Genomic DNA, 27,649 nt, shown 5'->3' with positions numbered 1-27,649 from the left:
GAGAGCCTCTGCTGCTGGTCAGATCAGCTGCGGTTTGGGTCGCTCCGGATGCCAGGCAAGTCAGGCAAAGCCCATCCTGGCGCTGGGTCTGAAGGTGCTGCTGAGACCGGGGGTTCAGGGGCAGTGGGGTGGGACCCCGACTGTGGCGAGGCTGAGCCCGCGGCATGTCACGATAGCCATAAATCAAATGCCTTTGGGAGTATTTTTGGCTACTTCCACGGGAGAGTGGGAAGTGCAGCATTGTCAGCGTGTGTAATGAGAAAAAAGGGATTATTTTTGTTTTTCTCCCCCCTTTCTCCAGCACCCCCATGTTTCTTGGGGGGACGCTGCGGCTGCCCCAAGGGTGGCTGTCCTGCAAGATGTCCCCGTGTCCTGCATGGTCCTGGCCAGGCTGGTCAACAGAGGTGACAAGATGGAGCTGGAGGGTCCAGGGAGCACAGCGCTCGGCCGCGGCAGCCCGGCACCATGCCACAGCTCAACAAACCACTACGTTCGCTCTTTTTTCCACTTACGAGAAAATGGCGTGACCGCCATTTTTAGGCTGGGGAGGAGAGCGGTGCTGCAGCAGCGGTCACCCCGCTGTGATGCACCCTCATGGCCGGGGCTGTCTAAGAGAACCTTAGATTGATATCATAGCAAAAAAAAGAGTGGTTTTTTTTTTTTTGTTCTCGCTCTCACCACCCCAGCCTGCGAGCGGCCAGCATGGCCGGCGCTGGGGAGCACGCCTGCCTCCCGGCCGGGAGGGCAGAGAGGCAGAGGCAGGGAGGGGAGCCGCCCGCCTCCCACGCACTGTTTCCGACCTGGCGTGTTTGCTGCCGGCAGCTTGTCGCAAATAAAAGAAATTCAATCTTGTAGCACTGATAATGGCGGGGTCGGGGAGAGGGGCCTGGCGGATCCTCCAGACCAATGCTGAGGGGATCCAAGATGGCGCCATGGCCTGGGGGTGAGGGCAATGGTGGCAGTGACGAGGCCACCCGGGCTCGGGGCCACCAGACACAGCATTTGCTGCTAAACTCACCATCGCCACCTCAAGCAGGGCGCAGAGAAGGAGGGGAGGGGAAGGCGCCATGTTTTCAAGTGGCGGGAGCAGCCCGCCCTGGGGGAAGCGTTGGTTGTGGGTGCATGGCTGGTTTGCTGATACAAAATATGGCTGTGCGGTGGCAAAATCTGGGTTTGCTGGGGTGGAATGTGGATGTGCTGGGGGAAAAATGCGCATCTGCCGAGGGAAAATGTGGATCTACTGAGGTAAAGTGCAGATCCGAGGAAAAATGTAGATCTGCTGAGCGAAAGTGCAAACCTTTTGAGGCAAAACAGGGATCTACCGGGGAATATGTAGATCTGCTGAGGAAAAATGTGGACCTGCTAAGGAAAAATGCAGATGTTCTGAGGAAAATGATGGAAATACTGGGTTAAAAACAAGAATCATCCTGGATGCAAATGTCTCCAGGATCTTCCTCCACACTGGGGGAATCTAAGGTGCTCTGGTGTGGAAGAAGGTCCTGGAGATCTTTGGTTTGTGTGATCTCTGTGGCCATGCCCATGGGACAGGGTATGAGTCACCTGGACCTTAATGTGGTGGCAAGGGGGGGCCACACCACACTACTGTGCCATCATGGGTGTGCCAGCCACCGGCCATGGGTGCCGGGGACTGCCTGGGTGCGTGGGTGGCATTCGGCAGCCTGGAAGTGCTGCAAAACAAGACGTGGCCGTCTGAGGCTTTGGTGATGCCTCTTCTTCCCCACATGGTTCATACCCCAATTTTTGTCTTCCCCCTCCATGGCTGAGTATCCCACAGCTGCTGTCTATGCCCCTCACAGGCTCATCGGGGCCACGGGATGGTCCATGGGTGCAGGACACCCTCTGATGCTCTCTACATGGTGGGTCACAGCTCCATTGTGCCCAGGTCTTCTCCACCCACACGCCTCCCTGGGCCACTTCCTACATGTTACCCATCAAGGGCTGTTATCAGGAGCACAGAGAGGCTGCATCCTTCATCTTTGAAGGAGTCCGGGTGTGTGGATTAGGAAGAAGGATGCTGGGAGAAGTGATTTACCCCCTCGTCCCACCCAAGGAAGGGTTGTGGGATCTTCGCCCCCATGGTGGACCCTGGGGGCAAACCCTGCTTGAGCTTCACACATGGTTCTGTCTCCCTTGAGGAGGCCAAGGGCACTGTTCAAACAAGGTCTGTTGGAAGCTTTATACATGAAGGATGATGGTGGCATCTAGAATGGTCTAGAAAGAAGACAATGGGCTTCTCTAGCACTGAGCTCCTGCACTGGTGGTTGCAGCCCAAAGGAAGGACTCCGCGTGCAGACATGCTCCTGCATGGACCTGGTGATGCTGCTGTCCCTTGTCCCACCACTGCTCACCTGGTGCCCCAGCCAAAAACCCCTGTGTCTGCCTATCCTCCTGTGTTTGTTCTTATGAGCTCTCCTTCCACCTACGCAAGGAGCTATTTTTAGCAGACGCTAATCAAGTGTCAGTGCTGGCTCTGAGCGTGGCTTTCAAGCTGAGGGCTCATGCTTTCGCCGAGTGCTTGCAGGAACTCGGGCGTGTGTTTTCTTTTAAATTTAGTTGAGAATTTATACAACATGCCGCAAAGTGGTGGCAGTTATTTTGGGCTCATCACACCTGAGCCCACACTGAGTTATCACCAGGCGACTCTCCATTTTGACAAGAGCCTGGCAGAACATTCCCCTCCCAGCCCCGCTCTCCTCGCTGCCGGCAGTGCCTGCCTGTCCTAACCCCTCAGGAGCCGGCTCCGGGCCAGGGACGCCCAGCCAAGGGGTGGGTTTGCTCCTCTTGGCCCGTTTATCTCCAGCACAAGGATGTTGCATCGATACTTTGAATCACACAGGAAAGGAAAATACTGTGTTCAGCCACAGGGGTTACAGCCTCCTCTGACTAAATCCACCTCATGGGGCTGGCCGGCCCCTCTTCCGCTGAGGTTACTCTGGCCTGCTAACAGCTTCCTGGAGACCGTTACGAGACCTGCTCCTTGCCACGTCTTGAGCAGCTCTGATTCAGCAAGAGCACGCTGGTGTTCGGGCGAGCTGCGTTTCACTTCGGCTGCTGAACTGAAACAGGGACTTGGTGCTTCTTAAGCTGAAGCGTGATGTGATCTGAGATGAACTTCAGCTTCTGCGCAGACATGAAGACCTGCCTCTCCTCTGGTACCAACCCTTCACTTGGGTCTAGAGCATGGTAGTTCCTCCCAGGTGCAAGGCAGGCAGAGGAGGGAGCTGGGGAATTGGAGTGGTGGGTTTTTCTTCTGCTCACAGCCCTGCTGCAGGCAGGAGACCTGGGTGTGGATGGGGGTTACCCAGTCCTTGGAGAGAGGCCACAGGGTGCTCTCTGTCTCCCCCAGCTCCCGTGAGGTGACAGCTCCGTAGCACTGGACAGACAGAGTGCATCCCGTAGGGCAGGCTCTCCCTGGGGTGTAGGAGCTTCAGCATTCACCAAAGAGAAACAACAACCAACACACAGCGAGAGACATAAGAACTGCTCCACGGAGCAGGGTCATCCTGCTCCTCAACAGCAGGGTCTCGACCTCCTGCCACCGCTCACGGCATGTCCTCCCCCACGGCAACAGTCCCAAAGGGTTGCAAATCCTTCTGGGCACCCCTGGGGTGTAACAAAGAATGACTCCATTCAAGAAAACCAGAGAAAAAATTTATTATTTTTCTTTATAAAATATCTCCAATAAGTTATATAGGCAAATATTTAAATTAAAATAAATTAACTCCGCTCTATGCTGGGACACGCGACTGTCCACAAAGTCAAACTAGGATTTATGTTTCTTTGAAAAAATATGCCCTAGATCTCCAATGTAAGATTTGAAAAAAATATCTATGCTTGGTGAGGAGGAAGGAGAAATCTCTGCAATGGACAGAAGGGGTTAAGGTGCGGTGCTGAAGCTGCCTGGCGCCAGTGGCATCTCCACATCCAGCTAAGTGCTAAGAGCATCTTCATCGTCGCTCCAGTCGGGAGGAGCATCCGTCCCAAAGTACCGATCGCCAAAGTTCCCTGCGGGGGAAGAGAGAGAGATGCAGTCCTGGTGCAGCTCTGCAGGGAGCCCTGGGACCCATCCTCCAGCCTGCCCTTGTCCCAGCCCGCAAGGAAAGGAAAGCAGGTTGATCCAACAGCTTGAACCGCTCTAAAACTCGTGTAGCAGCAAAACTGGAGCAGGCTGGAGGCTGTTTTAGGACCCGGTGGCAGGGGTGTTTCTTGGCACAGCAGAGGTGAGGACAGAAGAACGGAGCGAGCTTGTTTTGGATGAGCTTGTTTAAGGTGACAGCTTAGGCAATGAGGTGGGCACAGGTCTGCTCCAGATGTCCCAGCCCAGCTTCTCCATCTGGGGCCGGAGGAGGCTCATAGCAGGTGGAATGGCTCCTTCTGCCAACAAGGTTATGGCTGCCTGACAGCTCGCAGAGTGTGCATGTTGATCCCAACACCCGCATGGCAGCAGGACTCAGGAGAGGCAGTGGGTCCCCGGGTGAAATAAGGCTAGACCTAAGCTGCTGTTGACAACCAGGGCTTCACCTCCTCTGGTGAGTGGGACAGAAGCACTGAAAATTCCCCTGCAACAGCTCATCTCTACCCAGATACTCACCGATGCCGGGGATTATCCGGAAAAGGTCATTCACCTTCTTGTCCACAGCTGTGGTGATGATCTTCACCCGGGGGAAAGCATAGGCGACTGAGTGGACACCCATCTCTGCCATAAGCAGGGAGAGGAGGAAAATCTTGTCTTCTGGGACATCATGATCCTATAGGAAAGGCACAGAGACAGCTTGGAGATGGACGGGCTGAGGAGCAGGAGAAAGGGTATCTAAAGTACGTTACAGCCCATGCCTCCAGGCAGCAGCACTCTAAGCACTCAAGGGCCTTCTTGGGGCCACTTTCTCTCCTCCCCTCTTTGCGACCAGCTGGAGTTACTGGGCACAGCATCACGAAACCAGCTAAATCCAGGCTGTTACTACCCAAGGAAGGAGTGACTTTGTCAACGCCTGGTCACAGAGTCACCCCATCTTGGGCTGGCTCCCACGACACCCTTCTTCACAAGGAAGAGACCATTTCAGTGCAAAGCCCCTCAGCATGGCTGCGGTTGGTGTTTTGCACGTTGTTTGGGGGCGAACCACCCGCCCTCTGCAGCGTGCCCGACATCCTCCGTACCAGCAGCACCCGCACGGCCATCATGGCTGCTGCGCCCGTGGAGACCGTGCAGTCCATCAGGATGACGTGGTCTTCGCTGATGTCCTTCGGCAGCCGCAGATAGTGGAGCTGGGCAGGGGGAAGAGAGATCAGCTTAGAGGCTGCAGGCTCAAGGCGAACAGAGCAACCCAAGCCCTTCTCTTAGAGAGGTGAAGCATCTTTCATGCCTCTCTAGCTCTGGGACCCCAGCTGTCAGCTTGGAGCCAGGCACCGGTGCAAACACTTGGACAGCAAACCAGCCCCTGCGTGCACAAACATGCTGGCAAAGCCCACTTCAGAAGCTTTCAAACACTCGCTTTCTGAGCACTCGCCCCCTGCCAAGACCAACTCTCGGATCGCTGAAGAGCTCTCAGGAAATACCCGAGTCACCCCCCGCGCGCATGCTAATGCCAAGACGTGCCCTCGGCAGCCCAGGGCCCTGGGTTTTACCTCCGGCTCGCCCGTGTTGCAGTTGGTTTGGATGAGGATGGTCCCGATGCGGACGTCCTTGCATACCGCTCGCAGCGCTGGCTCCATGGTCTCGCCCGCCCGCAGGATGGACACCCCGGTGATCTGCAGCACACAGCGAGGGTGAACGGGGAGGCGCGGTGCAGGAGAGGCACTGGGCCTCAACAACTGGGGACTCTAATGGGCAACCCCAAAGCACATCCCTTCCAGGAGAGGGTTGTGCTGCTCCCAGTTCAGGCTGCCTCCCTCAATGGGAGGGCAACAGCAGCACGGTGACATTGCTGAGGGCAGCCCTGGCCACCCACCGACCTGCTGCCTGTCCTGACGATACAGGGTATCGTACTCATGATAGCAGGTGCCAAACCCAGGCCTGGTGGAAGCCCTGAGAAGCCAGGGGTGTCCTTCCCCTGCATCCACAGGGATGGAGCCCCACGGGGCAGGGTTAAATAGTACCTTTTGCGTCCACTTACTTGCTTTCCGCTGTATGTCCTCCCTTCGTAGTCCTGTCCCTGAGGGGTCTGGACTGTGCAACTCTACAAAAACCATGTGAGAAGCGTTACCAGGGGCTCTGATGTGGCTCTCAGAGGAGCCCTGGTACCCAGCTGTGGGAAACAAACTGGCCCCTTGGAAACAAAGAGTTGTCACCCAGGGCCACACCATTGCCCCATGGTCTAGGGGAGTCTTGCTCCTTTTTAACCTAGAAGGAAGGGGCTGATAAACAGGAAAGGCTGGAGGAGCATCACCAGGACTGTCCCGGCTCCCTGGCAGTTACGGGTTAAGAATCAGAGAGGAAACACAGCGCCTGCTGCCCACCCTCCCAGCTACACCCCCCAAACCCACCTGGAACGGGAGCAAGGAGAGCGCGTGCTCAATCAGCAACCGCATCAGCCTCTTGGAGTAGAAAATGAACTCATCTCTGCTGGTCTCCTTGTTTCTAGAGGGGAGGTAAATGCAATGTAAGACCAAAATGTGCCCCGGGAGATGCTGACAGGGGTCAGAGGCTGCATGGAGGAGGGCAGCCCAGGCCCCTGTCTGGCTGCCAGTGGTTTTTTTTGCATGGGTTCCACCTGCTGAGCCTGAAATTGCAGAGGGAGTTTTAAGGTAAAAGGCAGAAAAATTGTTGGGAAGACCATGGAGCACTCACAGCTCCTGTACCCAAGGCCCACCACCATCTATCCTGTCCCACGTCCCCAGATCACAAGGACAGGGCACAAGTGGGATTTGGGAGGCCAAAGCAAACCGAGTCCACCCCAGCCGGCAGCCAAGCCCCATCCCACCCCAGGAGACCACAGTGGTGGTGGGCTTTACCTGATGATGGTGTGCATGCCCCTCACCTGAGGGGTGCTCTTCAGCACACTGAGGGTCTGCGGAAGCGGGTGGCACTGGTGGGCAGAGGCCAGGGCGGCCCTGAAAACCAAACACACGGTCAGAAGGTCTCTGGGCAAGGCTGCCCGAGGGCTGGTGCACAGCACACGGCCGGAGCCATCCTCCCAGATGTCATTTCACCCTGCAAATGCACACTGAGGCCATCCAGCTGAGCCCTGCCCGGGCCCCTGCGATGGCAAAGGGACCTGCTCCCATGAACGGGGCAGGGGGACCTCGCAGCCCAAGGACCTGCCCTTCCTGCTGGGCCGCTGACCCATGGTTGGCCCATCTTGGTTTCCATTGGTTGGGAAGCAAGTGGAAAATAAATTCAAACCCTTCTCCTGCTCGGGAGTCTTATCTGAGGGTGGATCCTGAACTCATGGGGTGAGGAGGAGCTGTTGTAGTTGTCTCTGTCCTATAAGTGCCAGATGTCACCAGGAACAGGACAGGCAGCCAGGCCTGCGGCACTGGCACACGGCTCAATGCGGAGCCAGGCTGCAATGAGACCGTTTCAGAGAGCACCTGGCCCATTCAAGGATAGTCAGATCGACACCAAATTGGGAACAGCTTCAAGACTTTACGGCTGGACATGACTGGCTTTGTGTGACTCATCTCCACATAACTAATAGGGTTGGGAGCTATTCTTGGATCAAGGGAACACCATTCATGGGGAAGCACACAATGGAGCCCCATTAGTCACCTCTCTCTTTGAGAGCGGCAGTAATGAGATGAAGGTCACATCTATTTGGCTTCCACAAGGCTGGGCAGGATGGACAAGCGACTTTGTCTGGGAGGAGGGCTGGGGTCCGAAAGCCACGCGTCAGATCACACACGTGCCAGCAGCTGCATGTCGGTCAGAGGGATGTTGGGCAGGAGGAAAAGAGAGCAAACAAACAAAAGCACCAGGTGATTAAGATTTCAAATCAAGCAGAAACCTGGATTAAATGCACGCACACACACAGAGGCACGCAAGCGGAGAAGAAGACAGAGAAGACGACTGGGTAGGAATGGAGGAGGGCAGAGCTAGATGACTTGAGGCCTCCATCCACATAGCCATCTCCTGGTCTTGGCCAACCAACACCAAACGAGACATTCCCAAGGCCTGTGGGTACTTAAGGGCTCCTTCTTGCTTTTGCCAGCTCCGGTCCTGTGTAGCAGCAAAGACCCCCTAGGCAGGGAATGCTCCCGAGAGCCGAGACAGCTCATGGCTGTGCAGAGCACGTGGGATGGATTGTGGTCCATCCACAGACTTGCCCGGTGCCGGCAGAGCCCGGCTGGGTTGTGGCCAAGCCCAGCATGCTCCTGCTGCCCACAGACCCCACTGCCGGTTTGGGACAAGCAGCCCTCAAGGCCCCGGACCTGCCATCAGTGAAGCGAGCTCACTCTTGTTAGTCACGGCAACGCAGGTTAGCTGCCTTCGGAGATGCTCCCATGCCAGGGTTGTGCTACTGGGCAGCACCCAGCAGCTCTGCCCCTACAGCCCCCGCTCCTTCCTCCTGCCAGACCTGGCCTGGGGACAGATTCTGGGGGCACAGTTGCCATCCAGCCCTGTCTGAACCCCTCCTGGCCGCGGGGATGCAGACCCACACGGCTGGTGAGGACCTGAGCCCTGCCTTTGGTGACACTGGTGCCTGCAGAGGGGCTGCCTGCTTGCCTGCTTCTAGGGGGGCAAAGACCAGCCCCCCAATGCAGAGCCACACCCCAACTCTTGGCCCCATCTGGGTTTGCTAAGGTGACAAACTGCTGTCCCCCAAACGAGAGGAGCCATCAGGGTCGTAGCCCACAGAGCAGTCTCCTACCCACCACGGCCCAGCCAGGGGCACAGGTCTGAGCTTGCCACGGGCACCTCCATCACTGCCAGCCCCATGCCACAGCATCCCGCCACGCCAGCGGGATGGGCAGACCCTCTCCCGCCCTGGTCTCTGCGGTGCTGCAGGTGAGATGCAGTGTGACCCAGCTCCTGCCCCCTGACACAGATGCCAGCGACCTCTCCTACCCCCAAGAGCAGCCCCATGTGCCTGGGAACACCTCCCCTGCACCCCGAGCTGTCAACAGCCCCCCGGGAAATGCCATCAGCGTTTTGTCACTGAGCTTTCCGCACTTTCCTGCGCAGGGTCTGGTGCTCAGTGCGGGAACAGGGAAGTCTGGATGCAACCCTGCTCGGGCTCATGTCCCTGACAGCCCAGGGAAGCTGCTCAATGCTGTGGGGGTCCCCACGGTGCTTTCTGGGGAGACAGCGGCAGGTCCCATTTTTGGGATTGGGATAAAGATGGTCTCTCCAGTCCCCCCACCCCGGTTTGCCCTGCACAGCCCCAGCAAAGCAGGACCCCGTGAGCTGTCTGGGTTAGTAACGCGGCTCACACTGCACAGCCCTCGTCCCCATTCCCCGGCGTTAGTGTCACAACCCAAACACTGCCGTTAGCGTTTGTCTCCTCACATATCCCAGCGCAGCTTCCTCTGGTCACCAGGTGGGAGGGATGTTCAGGGGAGACAAGACAGGAAACACGAGAGTTTAAGGGCAGAGGGACAAACAAGACATGAAACAAAGGAAAAAGCGCTGTCATTAGTCAAAGGGGGAAAAAAAAGCCCTAATTGATCTATGGCTTTTGGACCTGCCCAGTGCCCGGGCCACCGCCATAAAGACCCCGGTGCTCCTCCCTTGGTGACCAAGTCACGTCACAGCTGCTCTTCATGGCACCAGCTCCACTCCTGGCTCCATGGGAGGAATGTTCCATCCGCTCTCACTGCCCTGAAGTCACAGCAGGGACACCGTAACATCTCCGTCGCAAGTGGTACCACACTGCAACACCAGCAACAGCTCTCGAAGCCCGGAGGGAAATGCCCAGCCCTCGCCCGGGGCTCTGCTGCAATCCCAGAGCAGGTGCAGGTGCTCAAGGCCAAGCTTTCAAAACCTTCATCCAACCTACACCGCACCCAGGCAAACTGCTGTGGGCTCACAGGCGTGCCCATCTCCTGCCACACTGGAGAGAGGATCTGCTCAAGCCTTGGAGACCCTGGAAAGCTGAGAGTACTGGGAACACGTGGAGAAACCCATCTCTGCACTTAACATCACCGTCCGCTGGGAAGACCTTCCTTCCCCCGAGCTGATCGGGACCTGCCCTGGGATCGCCATCCCTTGGAGCGGGGCTGCAGGTTGTGGCAATGGGAAAAGCTCAGTCTCTCCGGCAGCTGCCCCGCTACAGCCGTGTCACTGGTGGTGACAGCCCTTGCCCAGCCCTGCCGGGAAGGATGGAGGGAGCGGGTCTCTGCCGCCAGGACCCGCAGGCAGGCTGCCGGCGAGAGCACTGCTTCCTGTCCCTCCCCCTGCCAGGCAGGACCGCGACGGAAAATTCAGACGGGCAGCACGTCAAGAAAACGTCTCACTTTGCAAACTTATTTTTTTCCCCCCAGAACAAAAGCTTTGAAAGAATTTAAAAAAAAAAAAAAAAAAAGAAAGAAGAAGAAGAAAGAAAGAAAGAAAAAGAGAGAGAAAGGGGTGACCATCTCTCAGGAAGGCTTCAGGGAACATCCTCGGCTCTTTGTTGAGCATGCTATCAAGCAGGAAGCAGACAAGAGGCATCCAGCTACAAAGGAGCTAATGCAGTCAAGGCATTTCAAACACGTACAGCGGCTGGCTTTCATGGCTGACATTTCAAACAAGGGCTATTAAACTGCGCTATGGGTTGATATTTAAAGACACAATTGGCAAAGGGCATGCCAAGCTGATCGAGACCTTGGGGGTGGGGAATATTGATTGGCGAGGGGAATCAGCTGAAAAGAGCACCGGCTCCGAGAGCGGGGCTGGTTGCTGAAATAGCCTGACAGAAGGGACGGAAACCAGGCTCGGCTGAGAGCGCTGCGTCCGGCTCCTGCTGCTGGGCTCCAGGAAGAATTACTCACCTGGGCATGGATGGGAAGGAAGCACCTGTACATAATTACATCTCCAACACGTGCACAATTAAACATGTGGGAAGCTGGACAAGAAATACCCCAACTGCAAGGACACTAAGGTCTGACCTGCGCTCTGAGGGAACACAGAGGAAGGCAACGATGCTCCTCAGCAGCCGGCAGTTACAAGAGGGGAAAAAAAGGCTTGGAGGTCCAGGGAATGGCACCGCTTTCTTTAAACTCCTCAGAATTCACCCATTCGATCAGCTGAGAGTCGGGGAGAGGCACTCCCTGCCTGTGCCACCCGCTCTCTGGGTCAGGAGAGGCAGCCCAGGGCCAGCCCGGAGCACAAGGACCCGAGAAGCACCTCGGACTGGGGCCAGATCTAAGCATCCAGGTTTTATTCTACCAGCTACAAAGGCCTCGCTGCGTCCCCACGGCCACCAAAAGGCAGGCGGTGACATCAGAACAACAACCGTGACATTTAGATGAAGCCATTCAAGACGGGAGGACAGGGAATTGTTTTAGATGAAAAGCCCCATATTTGCCGAGCGCATCTCACGCAACAGGCGTCTCTCCATCCACCTCGCTCCTCTTGTGAGCGCAGAGCCGCGGAGGAGCTGACGGGAAACCGCAGCAGCAGTAAAAGCACTGGGACTCCAGGAGTGTAAACAGATTTTTTTTTGGCAGGAAATTTTTTCCAGACTTTCTGGCGAAGGCATAAATGGAAACCGCGAGCCTTAAACCGAACATGTAAATGTCTGTGGCTGGGGTTATCACAGAGTTACTTCTGGAGGTCAGAGTTACCTTTCCAAACTTGTACTAATACTTTCTTGACATATTATTAAATACCTGATTTTTAAGGTGCACAAAAAGATCACCTGTACTGAGTGCCACTTTGATTAAAGAGGAGAATCGCTGGAGAGAAAGGAAATTTTATATGTGTGCATATATGTATATAAACACATACACATGGGCATATATACGCATATACACACACATGCATTACTCTCTAATGTTATTCCTGCAATTTTTTAAAGCAACAGACTTCTCTCCACGCTAAAGAGCACCTTCCCACCTGACCTCCAGACACACAGGGAAGCTTACGCCGTCTGTATGGAAATGTCAGGCCCCATGGTGTTAAACAAGCAAACAGAAATAAAACACAACATCTAGCTGCCAAGTCTAGGAAATGAACGGCTTAAACAGAAACAAGTAAAGCAGAGTCTTTTTCCTGTTTATCTTAGGTATTTTAAAAGCTTGTTGTATGCCAAATGTAAATTTTAGGGTTACTTGAGCTAAGTGTCTCCATGCAGCGATGGAAACCTAAATGGAAACCCATTTATAGTAATGCATCCCCTCTGCTTCCTACAAAAATACCTGGAAACTTAGCTGGCTGCTTAATGGAAGCAAGAGAGCTGAAGTCCCACCTGGATCCACACGCTGAAGAGGTTAAATAAGTCAATGTCTACTTTAGAGCATCCACCTGCAGATACTGAGAAATCAGGAATCCTGCTGGATTAGGGCATAAGTATTTTTTTGGTCCCCAAGTAGTTGCTGCGTAGCCTTTAGGTACTGCAGGGAAGCGGGTACCTCTCGCCATGCCGAAGCTGCTGCGCTCCTCCCGGGTGCCATCAGGCTCGCGGCTGAGAGCCTCTGCGGCAGCGAGGGACCCAGGGCTCCCACCACCCTTGAGCCGCTTTGTTTCATTTAATAATTGATGTTTAATGATGTTTAATCATCAGGGATGGAGAGCGGCTCTGAACAATCTTAAGGATGAAGTGAAATAAAAGCGAGTCCCAGGACACAAAGCCTTTTGCAGAGATGGGGGGGGGGGGTGTCCCCAGCTAACAAACCTGGCCCTGCCCCAGCTTCTGCGCTCAAGCTGGGCGAGTCCATCCTTGGGGAACAGCCCTGTCCCAAAGCCAAGGACAAGGTGGCCTTTCGTCAGCTTCGAGCGTGACGAGGCTGGCCGTTACGCGAGCTGTTGGTCTCGACTGCAGGTCAGGGTTAGGGCCAAGCAGTGCCTGGCATTGGAAATGCCTCGGGCTGCACAGACAGGACAGAGTTAGGGGCTCTTACCTGACACTGAGTTCACGCTGCGGCAGCAACACAAAGACACAATGCAACCGGTATTAAGCATTGTCAACACCAGGGTCGTTTCAAGACAAAAGAAAAGGAAAAATAGGAAATATTTTCCTGCATTCACATGTAGCCTTTCCCCCTTTCTTCCCCTCCCCAGGTAAATAAATGAAAGCCCCCGCCCAAGCCAACCCCTCGCCGAGCTCACAGCAGTGCCCTGGGGAGGAGCTGCTGTGTTTGCTCGCCTCAGCGTCCAGCCACGAGCTTCCCTGGCCACATCCCAGGGGCTGGGAGAAACAGCCATTTCCCTGCTCCTGGCCTGCGCCCACAGCTGTGTGCCCTCCTCAGCCCGGCGCTGACGGTGCCAGGGCTCTGATCCTTGCTCCTGTTGGTTTAGAAACTAACTTCCCGACCTGCCAGAGCTTAGTGCTGTAAATCCAGCCAGTCAGAAAGCCCCGACTGCTGCCCTGCGGAGAACGGGGTGCTCCGGGAAGGGGAACCTGCCAACACGCCTTTGCACCAGAGCACTTGCTCCCGAGCGGCCACGGGAGGCACAACGCCATCGTGTGCCAGCTCACAGCCAGGGGCCAAGCGGCTCCTGCCCTCTGGGAGCTCTGCAAGGCCCGCAGGAATTGAGCCTTTTGCTTTCAAGAACAGCCATCTCCAGGTCATGCTCCTTCCACCTTCCAGGACATCGCTCTGAGCATCTCCACAACTTAAAACATCAAAGCTACAGCCGTGGGGCGGGAGGAGGTTGCGCTGCTCAGGGAGCAGCAACACACAACAGGGGCAGTAGATCGAAGGGTTCCAGGCTCAAACCACTGGTCAGGACTGGCCCAGCACACACAGAAGACTCGTTAAACCCAATGATGGGGAAGTGATGGAGTATGTGCCTGGATGGGGGCTCAGGCGGGGCCTCAAACGTGACAAGACTTTGGGTTTTGAAACCCATGGGTTGCAGCCAACATGGAAGTGGAAAAGTGGGCTCTTGACTGGAAAGACTGTGCAGCAGTGGCTGCAAGGGGGTGAAGAGAAGCCAGAGCCAGAGAGTTGAAGTATTGCAGGGTTTGAGGTGATGCCGGCCCCAGGAGGGCTGCAGACGGGGCGGCCACATCACTCAGATCACTGGAGGACAGTTGGTTTGTCCCCAGATGACTTAGTCTCCCAGGGAGGGACAGAAGCTGCTGCTGGACCACAGCCTGCAGAGGAGCCTTGCGCTAACCAGAGCAGAGGGACAAGGCAGTCTCTTTCGCTGAAACGGAGGGAGCGGGGCTGGGAGGAGGTCCCAGGGACAGCCCTGCGGCTCACATGCCCGGAGCACGGAGGGAAGCCAGGCCATTCCCACCTTGGCACCCAGAGCCCTGCTTCCCGCAATGCCACCGCTGCACAGGCAAGGCTGACCCCACCATTAACACCCGGGGGACCGGGCAGCTCTTACCTCTTCCAGCTGACTGTGGACGTGCTGAACGATCAGGTCGATAGCCACTGTGTTTCCACTCCCTGGAGTGAACCAGAAGCAAAAGCGAGAGCCTGCTCAGAACCACGGTGCCAGCAGTGCCCATTTCTTCCCTAAGCTCCCTGCAATGTTCAAAAACACCGTATCCCTGCTTCCCCTTCCCTAGCAAAGCATCATCCAGCAGGAGACGCTGCTGCTATTATTAAATTCTTATTTAGTAACAACCTATTATTGAATATCCAGAAGTCACCTCTAGCTTTTAAACCACTAAGCTGCAGGAGCTGATAGGGCAGGAGACTGGTTGAGGGAAAAGTGCAGACTTTCCCCTAGGAATCTGCTTTCGGCCAGCGTTTGGAGACACTTGGCTGGAGGTACCTTTGTTTTGGCATGGGACAGCCACTATTCTGTCCGTGCCAGCCGGAGGGTGGTGGCACTGGCCAGCAGAGCTGAGGGCAGAGGGACGGGGTCTCTCATGTCCCATCCAGGACTGAGCCTTGTGGCAGCTCGGGGCAGCCCTGGGCAGGTACCTCGGGGCACGACGATGTCGGCCAGCCTCATGGTGGGCTGGATGTACTGGTCGAAAGCAGGCTTGACAAACTTATTGTACTGCTTGATGACCCCCTCGATGTCACGGCCACGCTCGCTGATGTCCCTGCGCAGGCGACGCACCAAGCGGATGTCCGAGTCCGTGTCCACAAATATCTTCAGATCAAGGAGCTGGAATGAGAGGGGAGGGAACAAACCCCACCAGGTTAGAACCGACCTTCTCCACCAGCCACAACCAGCAGGCTGAGCTCTCTGCGCAGCACAGCGCTGGTTTAACAGAGCTCGGCTCAGCTCTGCTCCAGCCTGGAGGGAGCTTTGCCGCTGCAGCCCCTGAACTTGAACCTGGCTGGCAGTGCAGACGCGGCGGTGAGTCCCTTGCTGCCATCTCCCCCTTGCTCTCATGCCCCCAGAGACCTGTCCTGCTCCAAACCCTGTCTCCACTCCTGCTCCGAACCCTGTCTCCACTCCTAAGCAGCCCCAGCACTTTGGCTGGATGCTATTTAAGAGCAAGGAGGAGACAAGAGAAGTTAATGGCCACGACACAGACCAACAGGCTTAACCCAGGAGCGCTGGCTCATAAATGCTGGCGGGGGCCCAAGCGCAGCAGGTCAGCTCATGCCACCGCCCTTAACTGTCAGAGACAAGAGCAGGAATGCTCAGAGGAAACTCCTGGGGGATTTACCCAGCTGTCCGCTGGAGGTCATCGTTGCTCCAGGAATGTGCAACCCAAACGCTCGCTTGGCAGGGAAGAAAACTTTCTAGCCTGCGTTTGACTAAGTTTCTGCATGGCTCACTCCCTCCTAGAGCATTTATCGTCTATCCAACAAATTCCCGGCAAAGCCTGAAGTGCTGGACGAGTCCACCCGAGAAAAGACCAGGTTTTGCGCAGCAGAAGTACAGCAGACTTTGCTTCTGGCTGTGCAAGCTGCGGCATGCAGTGCAGGAGGGTGGGCTATTTCTAGTCATATTTACACACCACCATTGCCAGGGACCAGGCTGCCACCCGGCTCCAAGCTCCTGGGAACGAAAGGCTGAGATCAAAGTCTTTGCTGAAACGCTTGACCTCTGGCCGGGAGCTCTTCCCCTGCAAGAGTCGAGACCTATTTCCCCTGCACAGTGAAGTGCTGCAGCAGCCGGTGTAAGCTGGAAGAGGTCATCTCCCTGCTGCTGAACCTCAGCAGAAAGCATGTTCCCACCATCTTCCCCCAGCTGGCTACGGGGTGGAGGGCTGGTCTGTAGGGGTGACGCTGAAGCACTGTGGGAGGACAGGGTCCCGTCCAGCGATGCACAGGAGCCCCGGGGCGCCTGGGACTCTCTTTGCGCTGTGATATAAGGCTGCAGAAGAAGGGGCTTGTGCCTGTAAGACTTCCCCAAAACCGGTTCTAAACCCTTCCTCACCTTCAGAAGCTCCTTGTCTGCAAAAGCCATGATGCCTTCAAAGATAATCACATTGGCGCCATATAGGGTTTTCTGTGGAGTCAAAATGGCTGTGGTTAGACACAGAACATGAAATGCCCCATCCTGGGAAAACTCTCTGGTTTGTTAGTGACTGCGTCGGCTCACCCAGAAAATGTGCCCTGAGCCAGGCACAGAGCAGAGGGCGACTGCACAACTCTGACTGCAAAAAGCAGGGGCTGGAGGGGTCCAAATGACACCCCCCTCTCCTGCCTTGGCAGTCCCCCCATCTCGTCCCACCCCTCTCAGTGTCCCATACCCATTCCTTTTTCCGGCTGTGGGTGGTGAAGTCATAGATGGGGATCTTCACGCTCTTGCCTTGCTTCAGCTTCTTCAGGGTGGCGATGATGAGGTCAAAGTCGAAGGCATCGGGGTGGTCAAAGTTGAAGTCATTGCTGGCTGCCTGCTCCTGCTGCTGCTTGGTCAACACCTGCCCCCAGAGAAGGGGTTAGTCCATGTGGCCATCCCCACCGGTGGCCTTCCCTCCCCACCACTGTGCCCAGCAACCTCTCCCCCTGCCCCAAGAACCACGTGAAAGGGAAACCACGAGGCTGTGGCTAAACCCAAATTGCGTTTCCCCATGACGGGGTTATGCCAAGGGTTCCAGCAGCCCAAGGAACCTGGCCAGGACGATGCACAGACTCACCTTGTAGAAGGAGTCCATGGACAGCAGAACCACCCAGGGGACATCAAGCGCCTCAATGATCATGGTGGCCACCGTGGTCTTCCCAGAGGCACTGCCTCCTCCCAGGCCTGCCAGGGAAAAAGGGATGAAGCCACCAACCCCACAGTCTGCCTTTCCAACCACAGGCTAGAACCCGGTCCTGCCCTGTCGCACTAAGTTGGAGGAACCTCCAAAGAGGGGGCTTGATAGGCACTACAAGAGAGAGATTATCCTTGAAAATGTCAAGTGGAACATACTGTAACTGCCAGCAATGTGCACAGCAAAAGCTGGGAAACCCTTCGTTAGATGGTTGTGTAACAAGGGGAGAGCTGGCATGAGAACCAGCCTAGACTAAATCCCTGGGAACTCGTGACAACCCAGGCAACAGGAGTTAAGGGAACAACCAGCAAAGATTGTGGACTGCTCAGTTGCCTGCTCTAATCCATCACCCCCATCTGCAAGCTCTCAGCTTCTGCCCAATCCTACGGCTCACCCAGTCAATGCTGGATTAACCATGGGGACGCTCCCTGCTCCTGTCCAGGCTGAGCAGCTCAGAACCTGGAGTCTGGAGCCAACCTCAAGTTTCCAAGGAGGCGGTGGGGCAGGAATGCCCCCAAGATCTCCTGGAGAGCCACTGGGCAGACAGCGCCGACACTGCCCGTGCTAGCCTTCACCAGCTGAAGAGATAGGCGGGACAGCCCGGCCATGCGCTGCCTCTGCCTACCTATCACGAAGGCCTCTTTGGACTGCGTCCCATGCTCATTGTACCACGGTGGACGGCCAGCTGTGTAGATGGTCCTCTTGCTGGTCCGCAGCAGGGGTGGCTCAGACTTGCACTGGCTAGTGGTCCGCTTTCGGGGTGGCTTGGTGGAGCCCACCGCAGGGTACAGCCGGTCTAGGGATTCGGCACTGCTGTTGCTGGGGATGGGGAGAGGAAGAAGCTCGGTTACCGGTGGTGGGGAGGGACCTGTGTTCCCGGTGAGTGGGAGTGGGGTCTCCGGGGGATCCCACGCTGTATGGATGCAGTGGAAGAGGAAGAGAGGCAACCCCAGCCCTGCTGCAGTGCTACCAGCACCCACACTGCTGCAAGCCCAGGCCATGGCCAACATCAAGACATTCTCACGCAGGACCACATTTTAACCTGGAAAAGCTGCAACGCAAGCATCGCTTCCTACAGCCCTACTGCTTGGGGAATGCCTACGTTAAATAAACACTCCGGTGAGCTCTCAAAAGCACCAAGGGCTGTTATGACAGAGGGCAATAACCTGTCCTGATATGCTGAGGGAACTTTCTGGGGGATGGAAGCCAGGCACATGGGCTACAGCTCAACTGTCCTCATCCCCCCATGCGCAATCCCTTTCCTCTCCCCACTTTGAGCACTTTGAGCACTTCACTCCCACCCAAACCTCTAGTTCCCCAACCCTTTAGGCCTGAAACCCCTGGGGACAAACCGGCAAGGGGCCAGAACCGGGCAGCGGGGCTGCCAAGCCGTTCGCGTCTGCTTTGCCGTGTGGGCTGAGTGAGCACCGAGCTCTGTCGGAGCCCTGGAGCTGCTAAATGCCTCTCTCTTATCTCCCCTCCCGCCGCAGCCCTGGGGAAGGAGAGGAACAAACCACCCTCCGGAGCCCTTTCGGGCTTGGCAGCGGGAGAGCAGCGGCTGGGAGGTGATAAGTGGCCTCTGGCCAGGAGATAAGCTGCAGCCGCGCTGCCCGGCCAGCACGAGGATGGGGAGGATTATTTATACCAGCTCCCGCTCCTCCCCGCTCGCTGTTTTGCCGCCTCGGGAGAGATGTCTCCTCCCTGTGAGAAGGTGCAAAGGGCTCTCCCTGCTCGCGCTTGTTCCTCTTTGGAAATGAGGAAATTTCAAGCTGGAAATGAAACCTCCGCAAGCTCAAAGAGCCCCGGGCACCAAATGCTCCAAACCCGGCACCGTTTGGTACAGCCCAGCCGAGCTGGCGGGGCTTTGCTGCCTCTCTTGTTATTTTTTGCTCTTGATAGGGCTTAAACTGCAGGGCTTTACAGATTTTGGGTTGATTTTAAGCTCTTTTGGTATGAAGATTAATTCCCTTCCCTCCCCCACCCCTTTTTAGAACAATTTTAGATAAAGATCAAAATTTGAGACCGGCCATCTGCAACACCCCCCGAGCACGGCGGGATGCCCCCAGTATGCCATCCCTACCTCCTGCACCGGCACATCCCTGCGGAGCGGGCAAGGAGACGGCGATTTGCCGAACCCCTGCTAGCAAAAGGAAGGTTGCAGCTCCTGCCCCGGCGCCAGGACATCCCACGCCGACGCCAACCCTACCAGCGTGCACCCACAGAGTCCCCCCGCAAGAGCCTCAAGCCACCAACACCCCGTCCCTTGCGCGAGCCCATCGGCGCGCACAGCCAGCATCGAGCACCCAGGAGCCATAAAGACCCCAACCGTCACTTTTAAAAAGCAACCTCGGGAGGTGAGACCCGCGGGAAAGCTTTCTGGGGTTTCTTTCTGTACAAGGATGGCTCCCTCCACCAGCGAGGCGGGAGAAGCAAACCCAGACGGGGTATTTCGGTCTCCTCTCCCACCGGCGACGCCGCAGCAGCAATTAGCCACCTCGCGCTATTCCCTGAGCGGGGCTGACATCATCCGACGATGCCGGTGCATAAACAAAGTCATTTTGGCTTGATAAAAGCAGAGATGACAAAACCACAGTTGTTTACCAGAAAATAAAACGGTTCCTTTCATCTGTATCCCAGCCCCTCTCCCGGGACTGCGGTTACTCCAGAGCCGCGCTGCCGGCGCTGCCGCTGAGGGCTGCTCCAACGGTTTTCCTCCCGGGATACACGCCGGTCTCCATGCGACAGGCGAGCGTTTCGGGATGCTCTGCTCTTTGGTGCAACGCAGCACCAAGCCCTCCTGCGCCAACCTCAGCCCGCAGATCCGCACGCTGCGATGCTGACCGAGGCCGCCATTCCCAAAACAACTCCGAGGTGGGCAAAACTCCAGTTTTCCAAGCTGGAGCAGAGCCTGAGCGAAAGGCTGACCTCTGCAAGGCCTGCTACCAGCGTCTTTGATTCATACCGACAGAACCCAGCTCCTGGTGGGGACGAGGAGGTTTGGACCCCGACGGCTCCGGCTGTGCCCAGGGTTACAGGCTGTGGCCACTGCTGACATCCCGCATTCCCATCTCTCCGCTCCAGCGGGGTGCTGGCACAGAGGGCACCTGCCCAGTAGCTCCCTGATGGAACATTGCCATGGGACGCAGGGACGTGCATGGAGATAGGACGGTGCAGGGATGGCCCTTGGTGAGAAGCGGAGCCGTCCTCCCCCCGCACGCCCGGGGCCACTCTTGGATGCAGCATTTTAATCCTGTTCCAAGAGTTGGCCGGCTTTGTCTTTTCTCATCCAAATACTTCTGGACTTTCACCTAAATTCTGTTTCTATAGATATCTGTCTACACTGGCTGTGTCTACAGAAGAGGTAGATACTCTACAGCTCTTAAATCAACATTTCCCATGATTTATCTGAGCGAAGCACGGCCGTGGGGAGGGCTCTGGGACTGCCCAGGAGTTCTGCAAAGGTCATGCATCTTCTCCTTATGTTACACTTCAAGTTTTGTAGATGTTTTCCGCGGCTGCCTCTGCCAGGAGGGGACTCTCCTCCCCTCCGAAGGAATGGCTGATCCCAGCCATCTCGCAGCTCTCTCCTTTTGCCGTTTCTTCCTATCACTTTTTAAAAGCTCCCTGCAGCAGCCGCAAAGCCCGTGCAATGTCCCTTCCCGCAAGGTAAAGCAGCCGGAGGAAAAGGACTCTCTATTTATAGCTGAAGTTAATGCCATCGCTCTAACCAAAGGACGGTCCTTGTCCCACCCAGACCGTCCCCAGCCTTCCTGAGCAGCGTGTATCCCTTGGGTTTCAGTGACTTGACGCCACAACAAGGCAAACATGAAGGGAAACGTCACCCGGGGCTTGGTAACCTCCCTCCTGCAAAGCCGACCTGGAGGACTCAGGTGTCACCAGACTGTCCCCAGCTGTCGGGGACCCTTTGCCTTCCCTGTAGCCGTCTGCCTGGGACCATTTGCCAGGAGGGAGCCCGACCGCTCTGCCTTCCCTGGGAGGGGCTCTGCTCCCCGAAAGGGCTCTCCAGCCCCGCAGACGTGCTGGCACAAACGAAGGAAGCGTTTTGCTCCCGCATATCCCAAGAATGGATTTACTGGGGTGAGAGGGGCAGCCCTGTCCCTTCTCCACCGCCGCTCCCATCCCTGGGCCCTCCATGCTCTCTGCATCCTGCTGCCCTCCGAGATCCCCGGCTATCCCGGATCCATGCTGTGCCAGGAGGGGAAAGGCAGCAGGTCCCAAACAGTTGCCGCAGCCAGCAAGGAAAACTGGCAAAGCCCCAAACCTGAGCCAGCGAGCAAACAGGAGAGCTCGACCTCAGCCCCGCGCCCTGTAAACAACGCGCCGAGCAAGCTCCCAGCCTCCGAACCCACCCGCCGCGTCCCCACAGGCTGCCGTGACAGCGCGGGGCTGGCTTCATCCCGCATCCCGTGGGAAGCTGATCCTTCCCCCGGCTGCTGCCTGCGCTTCCACAGCCCTCAGCTGGGGGACCGGGACCCGAGGGTTCGTCCCAGCAGGCAGGGACTGAAAGCAAAGAGGTGAAAAAAAGTAAAAACCCACCCAAAACCGAAGCAGAGGAGGAACTCACCCGCCGTCCGGCCCGAGGGCCCAGCAGCCCGATATGCGGACGCTGGAGAAGGCCGGGGGGCTGCTCATCTCCACCCGGCCGTGGAGCGGGAGGCGATGCCGGGCAGAGGGTGTCACCCACTGTCCCTGCCCGCTCTTCGGCTCCTGTCCCCCAACCTGACGGCACTACCGCGGCGAGAGGGCGGCCGTGCCAGCGGGGCTGCCCAGGCGAACGCCGGTGCAAGGAGCCATGCACGGGAGCGTCCCCCCTGGCACAGGGACAACGGGGTCCCCAGGGGCTGGGGCAAGTCGCCCTCCCCCACCCCACCCCCCCAGCAGCCCTGGGGGGCTCGGGACGGGAAGATGGAGTCAGGAGAGGAGCGGTGCTGGGGGAGTGTCTTTTGCTGGGAGCTGTGGAGTGGTCAGCAGGCATAAGAGGATAGCTTAACCTAGAGATTATGTTCATTACCTGATATTAATAGCACTGGCTTGATTAAAGAAAAAGCAGGGGGGCTGGGGGGGGGGTGAAGTGACACCTCCCCTCACCGCCCCCGGCACAGGCAATAAACACTGGCCCCCCCGCTGCGCCTCTGCTCCCTGGGACCGGGGCTCGCTCGGTGCCGTGGACGCCGGGGGCTCGGCGGGGCAGCGGGGGGGGCAGCTCTGCCGCCCACCCGGTAAGTGCGCGGCCGGGAGCTCGGGGAGGGGGCTGCAGGGGGACGGGAGGGAACAGGCATGGAGGGGGTACCCAGCCAACACCCCGCTTGCCGCCGATGGAGCCGGCTGGGGCTCGGGGCCGGGGCGCTGCCGGCCTTGCCGGGGCCTGTCGGTGCAGGATTCGTCCCCCTCCCACAGCTCCCAGCCCTGGGAGGTCCGGCTGCGAGCCCCCCCGGGTGCTCAGCTCCCCGGGGACGAGCTGCCCCTCACCGTCCCCTCGGCCCTGGAGTAAACAAGTGGGTGAAACTCAACACCCCGGGGCTGCGGGCGGCTAAGAATAACGTTCGGGCCCTGCAATCTGCTCTCTCAGCCTTCCCCCTGCCAGCTGCCATTTCGGTTCCTCCGCCGGCCGCCGGCGCCAGCCTCGCCGGGGAGGGCAGGGAGCCCCGGCACCCAGCACCCGGCAGCCCTGGGGAAACACGGGGCAGGACGCGGGGCAGGACAGCCAGCAAGGCGTGGGAGATGGGCAGGGGGGGTCCCGGAGCACAGGGACGGGGTCAGAGCAGTGCCCACTGCGCAGCACTGAGACAGGGAGGAGGCAGCGGAGGTGACACCAGAAGGCCAGGCAGGCAGCAGCGGGCAGGCTCTGCCGGGGACGCGGCTCGTCGCCACGAGGTCCTGCTGTCACCGAGTGACCCCCCAGCCCACCCCGGCACAGTGAGACGAGGGCTCGGCTTCAGCACACCCACCCCCGAGGGGGTACGGGGAGGATGCTCCCCCCACGCTCAGCATGAAGCGGGGCTGAACCTCCGGAGGTGGGGTCAGAGATGGGGAGAAGACCCCTTCCTCCTCCTCCCCAACCCCTTCCTCCTCCTCCCCAACCCTTCCTCCTCCTCTCCAAAGCACCACGGCTATTCCAGAGGGACACATATCCCAATGTCCTCAGCAAACCCCTGCTGAACATGGGGGGCACTGGGTACAGCCACACCAGCCCCCTCCTGCTCCTGTCCAGCCATGGGACCCACAGCGGAGAGCATCACCCCAAAACATGTCTTGAGTGACCACGACGTGGAAACCAGGGACAAGGGGCTGGTCCCCAAACAGGGGCTGCAGGAGGAGCGGGACGGGGACGGGAGGGTTTCAGAGGTGACCTGTCCCCATCTTGAGCCGCGGCTGCTGCCCCAACGCCAGGGAAGTGAGGGATGATCAAAGGAACCTTTTCCATCCTGCGATTTCAGCACGGGCTCCCCTGTCTCTGCAAAAGCTGTTTCAGAAGTTTAAAAATAAAATTCTCTTCCGCTGTGATTTCTATTCTCTCTCATTAAAGAAGCAAAAAAGAAAAGAAAGCAAAGGGACCAGGAACTTGGCGGTGAGGAGCCCTCGCCCTCGCCAAGGCAACATTGTTCCTTATCGCATGCTCCCCGCTGCCTTTTTTCCTGCCTTTGTTTGGAACGTCCAAGCGATGGGAGCAGCTCTCCCAGCGGCTCACCCAACATCCCAGCCAGGCTCCCAGGTGGGATGGGGATCGCCTGCCCCGGCTCTGAACCCCGGCAGCGGCCAAACCTTCCTCCTGGCACACACTGCTCCGCAAACCTCCTCCACGTCCCGATTCTCTTGCCAGTTTCTGAGCTCTTGCACAGGCCGAAACTCCTGAGTTTTGGACTGTTTTCCTTCTAGATGACTTTTAAGCGCGAATCCCTCCTCTAATCACAACCTCCAGGAGCTGGACTTAAAACTGGGAGAAAGAGCAGATCCCATGAAGGCTGGGGTCCCCTTTTCCTTCCAGGGATGGAAAGCTGCTCAGCGGGTTTTCCTTGGGATTTAAGGATGGAAGCTGAATTGCATGTGGCTTTCCCTGGTTTGGTTGCTGTAACCCGAATATTGTCACCGGATCCAAGTAAAAGCTCAGGACACACCAAATCCACCATGGAAGGTGGTCCCTCTCCCAACTCCCACCCCTGCGAGTAGCACCCATGGGTGCGTGGAGGCCAAACCTGCTTCCCTCCATCTCCCAGCGTGGTCTTTCTTCGTCCTGACATGCCCAGGCCAGCCCTGAGCTGGACCTTTCGTGTCCTACGGCATCTTTAACTTAAGCTGAAAGCAGTTGCCCTGCAACAGCCTGGCGTAAAACCCCGGGGCCATGTGGGGCAGCCCCACACCAGGAACCCCCTTGTCCAGCGGCCAGAGTGACACACAGCTGGATCACACCACCCTGAGAGCAAGCCAGGCCAGAAGATGAGTTTTGTGCGGGAAGCACACAAGGAAAGGCTTCAGGAAGCCCTAAGCATTGGGACAGAGGAACCCATCCAAGGGATGGAGGAACCTGCCCAAGGGATGGACATACCCAAGGAATGGAGGAATCCAGCCAAGGGATGGACCTGCCCAAGGAATGGAGGAACCAGCCCCATGGATGAAGGAATCTGCCCAAGGGATAGAGAAACCTGCCCAAGAGATGGTGAAACTCATCCAAGGGATGAAGGGACCCATTCAAGGGATAGAGGAACCTACCCAAGGGATGGAGGAAGCTACCCAAGGGATGAACTCATCCAAGTGATGGAGTAACTTGTCCAAGGGATGAAGGAACCTACCCAAGGGATGGAGGGACCTACTCAAGGGATGAAGGAACATGTCCAAGGGATGGAGGACCCTACCCAAGGGATGGAGGAACTCGTCCAAGGGATGGAGGGACCCACCTGCCACCCCACTGCCAAAAGCTCCAGGGGTGCCAAGATGCTGCCCAGCGGCCCCGCCGTGCCGTGCCTCTCCTGCAAACCCATCGAACACCGTGCCCGTTTTTCCCCAGCCTCACCCCAAGCTCTGCCATCACCCTGGCCCCAGCCACCCTGGAGCAGGACGGAGCATCCCCAGGCAGCTCCAGATGCGCGCGTAGACACACACACACTCTCTTCCAGCTCTATTAAGGACTCCGATTCCTAACGACAAAAGGACAACATTTCCCTCTTCAAACCCAATTATCTCGCTGCTATTTATACGGAGCGAGGGCCGCGGGAACAGGGCGGTCAGCCCAGCCGGCAGTGGAAGGGGCTCGGTTATACAACCCCGTTACTCATCTCCCGCCCGGCCGGCGTTCCCTGGGGCGGCTCCTTCCTCCCCTGGCTCATCCTCAGCCTCCCGGCGACCCACCGCTGACTCACAGGAAGGGCAAAGGCAACGCCGGCACAGCCGGCTCCGTGTTTAGTTGCCGAAACACGCTGGCATGGACTCAGGGGTCGGTCGGTGCCGCGGGGACACCGGTACCCAACAACCAGGGATGCTCGCGTCCCTGTAACCTGGCTTAGCAGCATTCCGGGGATGCTCCGGAGCCAATTCCAAGGTATTCGGTGTTTGGGAGCGGTCAAGCTCCCCTGTGCCTGAGGACTGTGGAGTGGAAAACATAGGGAAAACCTGAGTAGGGAGGGGAAAAGAACCTCATTCTGCGTGTTTTTTTGGTAGGAAATTTTCGTTTTTTTGGTAGGAAGTTTTTTTTTTTTTTTTTGGTATGAAATTTTGGGGTTTTTTTGGGGAGGAAATTTGTGGGTTTTCCCTGCTCCGCCGGCGCCTCGCGCCCGCTGGAGCCGACGCACGTGCCGTCTCGCCCGCGACCGGGCGCTGCCGTTCACCCGCTGCGAAATTAAGGCTGAAAAAAATAAAATTAAAAAAAAAAAACAAAAACAAAAAACCCCATCGAAAAAAAAAACGGGGGGGGGGGGGGGGGGGGAAGGGGAAAAAAAGCGAAGAAAAAAAAATGGGGTGGGGGGGGAAGGGGAAAAAACCAAAACCAAAAACAAAACCCCAAAGCAACAAATAGAGAAGGAATAAGCCCGGTTTGGCAAAAAGATTGGATAAACCGTTGCCTGCGTGATGGGAAGCGTGGGTGGCGCCGCTTGCTGGGATGGGCAAAGGGGGTTTTTAGGGGGGAAAAAAATGGGAAGAACGATGGGATCGGGGAGGCCCCACTCGCGGAAGTGGCATCGTGGGACGGGACCGGCACCGCAACGCCCCGGAGCCGCCGGGAACCGGCGGCTCCGGGGCGTTGCGGTCCCGGTCCCGTCCCGGGAGGGGTTTTAAGGGGATGGAGGAGGTGGGGGGGGGTCCTTACCTGTCGTGCGGCTCCGCCGGAGCCCCCTCGGCCACCGGGGCCGCGGCCATGGTGGTGGCGGGGAGAGGGAGGACCGGGCGGGCGGGGAGCCGGGAGGAGGCGGTGCCGCCGCCGCGGGGCTCCCCGGGACTTGTAGTGCGGGGATAGGGACGGGAAAGGGGGGGGGAGGTGTCCGGCGGGGGGGTGGTGGTGGTTTGGGGTGTAGGTGGGTGCTGGGGGTGAGGCTGGGTGCTGGAAGGGGATGGGAAAGATGGGTGGTGGGGGTGTAGGTGGGTGCCATGGGGGGCAGGTGGGTGCTGGGGGCACTGGTGGATGCTCTGGGGCAGCTTCGCAGGAGCACCCATGCCCAAGCAGCTGAGGGGTGCAACATACAGCAGCCCCCACACCCCCCCCACAGCTGCCAGCAGAGCTGGGGGGCAGCGGGGGTCTGGGTGGCCCCGGGCTCTGGAATGGTCACTGGGTGCTGGGAGGGGGGCCCGGCCCTGCGGGGGTCCCAGGATGCCAGGCCCTTGGGGGGGATGCGGTTTTGCTCGGCATCACGCTCCCTTCTCGCACCCGGGGTCCCCCAGGCCGGGGTTTGTGGTGCTGGAAGTCTGGGGGGGGGGGGGCCGGGGCCAGCGCCCCTCCCCGTCGTCCCCATCCACCCTTGGGGCCCGTCCATCGGGAAACGTGGGGTTAACGGTCAGCAACGGGGAGATTGGCCTAAATCTGGCGCTTATTTGGGTTCGGTGCCAAAAAAGACATTAGGAAGCGGAAGAGGATTTATTCCCACGCTGGGGTGGCCGGGGGGGGTGCCCCGGGTCCTGCTGAGCTCCCTGGGGAGGAGAGGCCCCGCGCTGCATGTGGCCCCCGGGGCTGGGAGACGCTGGGAGATGCTGGAAGACACTGGGAGACACTGGGAGATGCTGGAGATGCTGGGAGATGCTGGAAGACACTGGGAGACACTGGGAGATGCTGGAGACGCTGGGAGATGCTGGAAGATGCTGCGAGATGCTGGGAGATGCTGGGAGACACTGGGAGATGCTGGAAGACACTGGGGGACGCTGGGGGACGCTGGAAGATGCTGGGAGACGCTGGGAGATGCTGGAAGATGCTGCGAGATGCTGGGAGATGC

The 27,649-nt window shown here is 57.8% G+C and overlaps 1 protein-coding gene across 3 annotated transcripts; it reads right to left on the bottom strand.

Moving 5' to 3' along the window:
- Positions 1–3,650: 3,650 nt before the first annotated feature.
- UCKL1 (uridine-cytidine kinase 1 like 1) lies at positions 3,651–26,611 on the bottom strand. Of its 3 annotated transcripts, none has more exons than XM_063350170.1 (15): positions 26,536–26,611; positions 17,842–18,035; positions 17,100–17,206; positions 16,713–16,883; positions 16,397–16,468; positions 14,980–15,169; positions 14,435–14,496; positions 9,464–9,483; positions 6,970–7,068; positions 6,502–6,595; positions 6,132–6,194; positions 5,644–5,766; positions 5,176–5,283; positions 4,613–4,769; positions 3,651–4,026 (listed from the first exon to the last, which is right to left on the bottom strand). In XM_063350170.1, the coding sequence occupies exons 1-15, from the start codon at positions 26,583–26,585 to the stop codon at positions 3,950–3,952; spliced, it is 1,587 nt and encodes a 528-aa protein (XP_063206240.1). In that variant the 5' UTR covers positions 26,586–26,611; the 3' UTR covers positions 3,651–3,949. The 3 variants fall into 3 exon arrangements, with proteins under 3 accessions (XP_063206240.1, XP_063206239.1, XP_063206238.1); XM_063350169.1 differs by lacking the exons at positions 9,464–9,483; positions 26,536–26,611 and adding exons at positions 12,997–13,013; positions 21,802–22,057; XM_063350168.1 differs by lacking the exon at positions 26,536–26,611 and adding an exon at positions 21,802–22,057.
- Positions 26,612–27,649: the final 1,038 nt, after the last annotated feature.

The sequence above is a fragment of the Chroicocephalus ridibundus genome, chromosome 12, assembly GCF_963924245.1.
Source record: "Chroicocephalus ridibundus chromosome 12, bChrRid1.1, whole genome shotgun sequence".
Taxonomy (NCBI): Eukaryota; Metazoa; Chordata; class Aves; order Charadriiformes; family Laridae; genus Chroicocephalus; species Chroicocephalus ridibundus.
This window is presented reverse-complemented; position numbering and strand designations above follow the sequence as displayed.

Coding starts and splice junctions, on each gene's coding strand:
- UCKL1 (XM_063350168.1), bottom strand. CDS start 21,869: ATGAGCAGCCCCCCGGCCTTCTCCAGCGTCCGCATATCGGGCTGCTGG. Junction 17,207..17,841: donor CAAAGAGGCCTTCGTGATAG/GTAGGCAGAGGC, acceptor TTTCCCTGGCAG/GCCTGGGAGGAGGCAGTGCC. Junction 6,195..6,501: donor TCTCCTTGCTCCCGTTCCAG/GTGGGTTTGGGG, acceptor TGGTTTTTGTAG/AGTTGCACAGTCCAGACCCC.